Source organism: Hemiscyllium ocellatum, chromosome 35 (genome assembly GCF_020745735.1).
Source record: "Hemiscyllium ocellatum isolate sHemOce1 chromosome 35, sHemOce1.pat.X.cur, whole genome shotgun sequence".
Taxonomy (NCBI): Eukaryota; Metazoa; Chordata; class Chondrichthyes; order Orectolobiformes; family Hemiscylliidae; genus Hemiscyllium; species Hemiscyllium ocellatum.
In genome coordinates this window covers 855,428-861,427 of record NC_083435.1, presented here as the reverse complement: position 1 = coordinate 861,427, position 6,000 = coordinate 855,428, and the positions used below count along the sequence as shown (strand labels likewise).

Genomic DNA, 6,000 nt, shown 5'->3' with positions numbered 1-6,000 from the left:
CTAAATATAAATAAATCCTATCCCTCAGTACCCTCTCCAGCAACTTTCCCACCACTGACGTCAGGCTCACTGGTCTGTAGTTACCCAGAATATCCCTACTTCCCTTCTTGGTCGGGGGACAACATGAGCAACCCTCCAGTCCTCCGGCACCTCACCTGTTTTTAAGGATGCCACAAAGTTATCTGTGAGGGCCTCAGCTATTTCCTCTCTTGCCTCCCTCAGCAACCTGGGATAGATTCCATCTGGTCCTGGGGATTTGTCCACCTTAATAACCTCTAGCCTACCCAACACGTCTTCCCTACTTATGTCAATGTGATCCAGACTAATCAAACTTCCATCTCTAATCTCAAGATTCACCATAGTCCTCTCATTCAGAATTTCATCCATTCGCTCAGGTTTGACACATGGCCTTCCTTCAGAGACAGTTCTTTCCACAGAGCGTGGTGGTGCGTGAAATGCAATGCTGGCAATGGTAGTAGAGTCAGATACATTAGGGACATTTTAGCGACTCTTGGGTGGTCACATGACTGTTAGTGAATGAACGGTATGTAGGTTAATCTTATCTTAGAGTAGGATAAATGGCCTGCACAACATCGTGGGTCAAAGGGCTGTACTGTTCTATATTCTAAAGTAGATTTCCTTTCTTTCCAGAGAAAATCATCATGAATGCTAAATTAGGGAGTGATGTTACATTTCCTGGACCGAAAGTCCAGACAGGACATACTTCCTTGAAATGGATTTACGCTAATGGCAAGAGTACTTTAATTTTGACGTTTGTTACTGAGAATAATCAACGCATCGGTCAGCCATCAAACTGGTACAAAAACCGCATTACGTATAATGCAAACACTCTGTCCTTCATGTTGAAGAATATAAGGGCAAGTGATGAAGGAACTTACATATTAAGGGAAACTGCACATGGTGCAATCATCAGTGTGAAGCTCATCGTTAACAGTAAGCACTGTAAACTACCAATTTGATTGTGTTTTTTGAATGTACCTCTCCCAACCTGAGTAATGTGCTGCACATAACAATAGAATTCTAACTCTCAGCGTCCTTCACCCAGCTGCATAAGCACCAGTTCAACCCCTCACTATCTCTGTTCTCAGGTTTCTTATCCCATATCCAGTATTGGATGAGCAGAAATTTCCTTGAACTAAACCTTAGGAAGACTGAGGCCATTGTCTTTGGATTCCATCATAAACTGAAAAGTGTACAGGGAATGACAAACCTATGTATAAAGCTTTGAAGGTGAGTGAAATAACTGCACAGAGGCCAGTATGCCATCACCAAGTCAGCCTTTCTGAATTTCTGCACATTAAACTGGCTGTAGCCAGGCAACTTTGAATTAGTCCCCAGAACTGAGGAGATGCTAAATCTGCTGTATATATTAGTCAGCTAGGGATTTCCTGATTGGCCCAGGTTAATAACCCCAATCAAGTTCCTTGTATTCAACGAGGTCCATCTGGTTCCAATCCCAAAGTCCAGGGATGTAGGCTGGTCTTATCTGTTGTAGATTTTCCTGCATTGTTTCCACCCCAGGTCCAGTTTCTCTGTTTTGGACTCTGACACTGTTGACAAGTACCAGACCATAGCATGCCTCTTGCATTTAGAGAGCCCTGGGAGAGATTCCTCTTCTTCTTCCAGCAGTAACAACACTGCATCCATCTCGAATTCAGAGGTTTCCTTGGGTTGGGATATCCGGTCAGCATGAACAGATTGGACCGAAGGGTCTGTTTCCATGCTGTACATCTCTATGACTCTAGACGGAGGGGGAGAACCTACTGTTTCTGACTGCTCTTCTGGCTGTTCTGAGGGGCCAGATATGTTCTGCTCCTGCCCCATTTGCAAGGTAACAGCTTTTCAGGTGATCCATGTGTTTGTTCAGGACTCTATCACCTACTCAAACTTTGTAAGTCATGGGACCTGACCTTGTGTCAACCTCGCTTTGTACCCCTACAGGGCCAGTCCCATGGTTCCTGCACCAAACTTCGTCCCCTGAATTAAGTTCTCTCTCTTGCTTAGAGGAGGCATCTGCCCAGCATTGACATTCCTACTACTGTTTCACCTCCCCCAGGTCTGGGAACATGTAATTTAACCTGGTGCGGATTCTTCTTTCCATCAGCAACTTTGCTGGAGCTATCCTTATTGTTGCGTGTGAAGTGGTCTTATAATCAAATAGTAACTGGGATAGTTTGGCATCAATTGATGCTGTCAGATGCTTCTTTAAGTCTACCTTCAATGTTTGAACCACTCTTTCCATTAGACCATTGGATGAGCGGAATGTGCCGAATGTCACTTGATTTTGGAAAATATTCAAATTCCCTGCTGATAAATGAGACCCCATTGTCTGTGACCAATACTTCCAGGAGTCTGTGTACCATGAATGATGCTCACAGCTTCTCAATCACCATCCCTGCAGTTGCTAAATGAACTTTATGCATGTCCAACCACTTTGAATGGGTGTCCACAATGACCAAGAACAGTGAGCCAATGAAAGGACCAGGACAGTCAACATGCAGCTGAGTCCAGAATTTAGCTGGCCATTCCCATGAATGTGAGGGCACTGGTGGTGGCAATCTTTGTGCAAATTGGCATTGTGGGCAATGCCCCAACAACGCAGTCGTGTCAGTATCCAGACATAGCTTCTTGGTAGTGTCTTCATCTTGGAAACCCCTAGATCACTCTAGTGGAGTTCAGCCAGTATCTGGCAGTGACCTTTACATGGGACAATCATCCTTGTTCCCCATAGTAATATGCTATCCTCTACGGTGATCTGGTCTCAACAGTTCCAGAGAGGTTTCAATCCTGGTTGCGATAGTCATTCTGTTTCCCCCGTTGGCTTTGCCATTAGAAAATGTGGCAAGTGCAGAACACCCCAATGGAACTATCTGACTGAGCTTGGGGAACACTATTGAGTATCGGCAATCACAGAGATTGTGCAGCGCAAATCCTGAGGAGAGGAACCCCACACTGGAGCAAATAATGCTAATGCAAAAAGGTGAAGGAGAGGGTAGGGACTACATCAGAATAGAATGGAGGGGGAAATAAAGCACTCCATTTCCCACGGTGCCCACGTCTTCCTAAAGGGGCCAAGAGTATTGGTAGACACTGCGTGGTCCTCCAAGGGCACTTGGGTCTGAATGTACCTGCGAAAGAGCAGCAGGCAGTCAGCCATAAGAACCCCTGCCATAGCTTGCTGCTTGGACCTGTTAATGGCCAGCATGTCCAGGCCCAGGAGCAGACCCACGAGGAGAAGCTCTGATGTACACTCTGTCTCTGCACCAGGTGCTCAGGAGCATGGGGCTGAAATGCACCCAAAAATGTTAAAGAAGATCCTTAAGAAAACTAAAAAAGGAGTGCAGATGCCCACACCCCATATATATATATATATATATATAATACACACACACACACACACACACACACACACACACACACAGTCCATGGACTCCACAGTGCCACAGAACAATTGGGCTGGAAGATGTTTTTTCCTTTTTTTTATTTTTTTTTCTCTAAACTCCCTGTTTATATATCGAGTCATAGAGATGTACAGCACGGAAACAGACCCTTCGGTCCCACCTGTTCACGCCGACCAGATATCCCAACCCAATCTAGTCCCACCTGTCAGCACCCAGCCCATATGCCTCCAAACCCTTCCTATTCATATACCCATCCAAATGCCTCTTAAATGTTGCAATTGTATCAGCCTCCACCACTTCCTCAGGCAGCTCATTCTATACACATACCACCCTGAGGTCTGTTTTATATCTTTCCCCTCTCACCTTAAACCTATGCCCTCTAGTTCTGGACATCCTGATCCCAGGGAAAAGACTTTGTCTATTTATCCCATCCATGCCCCTCATAATTTTGTAAACCTCTATAAGCCTCCAACGCTCCAGGGAAACCAGTCCCAGCCTGTTCAGCCTCTCCCAATAGCTCAAATCCTCCAACCCTGGCAACATCCTTGTAAATCTTTTCTGAACCTTTTCAAGTTTCACAACATCTGTCCGATAGGAAGGAGACCAAAACTGCATGCAATATTCCAACAGTGGCCTAACCAATGTCCTGTAGAGCCACAACATGACCTCCCAACTCCTGTACTCAATTCTCTGACCAATAAAGGAAAGCATACCAACTGCCTTCTTCACTATACCTTGCCCCTCTCACCCTAAAGCTATGCCCTCTAGTTCTGGACTTCCCCACCCCAGGGAAAAAGCTGTCCATTTATCCTATCCATGCCCCTCATGATTTTATAAGCCTCTGTAAGGTCACCCCTCAGCCTCCGACGCTCCAGGGAAAACAGTCCCAGCCTGTTCAGCCTCTCTCTGTAGCCCAAATTCTCCAACCATGGCAACATCCTTGGAAATTTTTTCTGAAACCTTTCACGTTTCACAACATCTTTCCAATAGGAAGGAGACCAGAATTGCACACAATATTCCAACAGTGGCCTAACCAATGTCCTGTACAGCTGCAACATGACCTCCCAACTCCTGTACTCAATACTCTGACCAATAAAAGAAAGCATACCGAACGCCTTCTTCATTATCCTGTCTACCTGCGACTCCACTTTCAAGGAGCTATGAACCTGCACTCCAAGGTCTCTTTGTTCAGCAACACTCCCTAGGACCTTACCATTAAGTGTATAAGTCCTGCTAAGATTTGCTTTCCCAAAATGCAGCACCTCACATGTATCTGAATTAAACTCCATCTGCCACTTCTCAGCCCATTGGCCCATCTGGTCAAGATCCTGTTGTAATCTGAGGTAACCCTCTTCGCTGTCCACTACATCTCCAATTTTGATGTCATCTGCAAACTTACTAACTGTACTTCTTATGCTCGCATCCAAATCATTTATATAAATGATCCAGCACCGGTCCTTGTGGCACTCCACTGGTCACAGGCCTCCAGTCTGAAAAACAACCCTCCACCAGCACCCTCTGTCTTCTGCCTTTGAGCCAGTTCTGTATCCAAATGGCTAGTTCTCTCTGTATTCCAAGAGATCTAACCTTGCTAATGAGTCTCCCATGGGGAACCTTGTCGAACGCCTTACTGAAGTCCATATAGATCACATCTACTGCTCTGCCCTCATCAATCTTCTTTGATACTTCTTCAAAAAACTCAATCAAATTTGTGAGACATGATTTCCCACGCACAAAGCCATGTTGACTATCCCTAATCAGTCCTTGCCTTTCCAAATACAAATACATCCTGTCCCTCAGGATTCCCTTCAATAACTTGCCCACCACTGAGGTCAGGCTCACCGGTCTATAGTTCCCTGGCTTGTCCTTACCACCCTTCTAGAACCCTTCTTTATGCAAATTAAACTTCATTTGCCCTCTTCAGCCTTGACCCAATTGATCACGGTCACTTTGTAATTTTAACTTTTTCATGATCCACTATACCACCAATCTTGGTGTCATATGCAAACTTACTAATTATGCTTTCTATATTCTCACCTAAATCATTCATATAAATGACAAATAAAAGTGATCCATGTAGTACACTGCTGGTCACAGGCCTCCACTCTGAAAAACAACCCTCCATTACCACCCTTTGTCTTCAGCCGTTAAGCCATTTATGCAGTTGGTAAGCTCACACTAAATCCTATGTGATCTAACTTCACAAATTAGTCTACCATTTGTTTATATCTCTCTTGATTTTGTAGACCTCAATCAGGTTCCCCCCTCAATCTCTGTCTTTCTAATGAAAATAATCCTAATCTACTCAACCTCTCTTCATAGCTAGCACCCTCTATATACAAGGCAACATCCTGGTGAACCTCTGCACCCTCTCCAAAGAATCCACATCTTTTTGGTAATGTGATGACCAGAACTGTGTGCAGTCTTCCAAATGTGACTGTACCAATGTCTTATTCAACTATAACATGACCTGCAAACTCTTGAACTCCAAAGCCTGTCCGATTAAGGAAAGCATACCATATGCAACCTGTTAACCTGCGTCGCCACCTTTAGGGTACAATGGACCTGAACACCCAGA

General features: G+C 44.8%; 1 protein-coding gene across 1 annotated transcript in view; it reads left to right on the top strand.

Annotated features, from left to right (window-relative positions):
- Positions 1 to 658: 658 nt before the first annotated feature.
- Positions 659 to 6,000, top strand: part of LOC132832701 (uncharacterized) — a 44,898-nt gene continuing 39,556 nt past the window's right edge. The window contains exon 1 of the mRNA XM_060850798.1: positions 659 to 954. Within this exon, the coding sequence (XP_060706781.1) occupies positions 663 to 954 (292 nt within the window). The 5' untranslated portion in view covers positions 659 to 662. The remainder of the gene's footprint in view (positions 955 to 6,000) is intronic.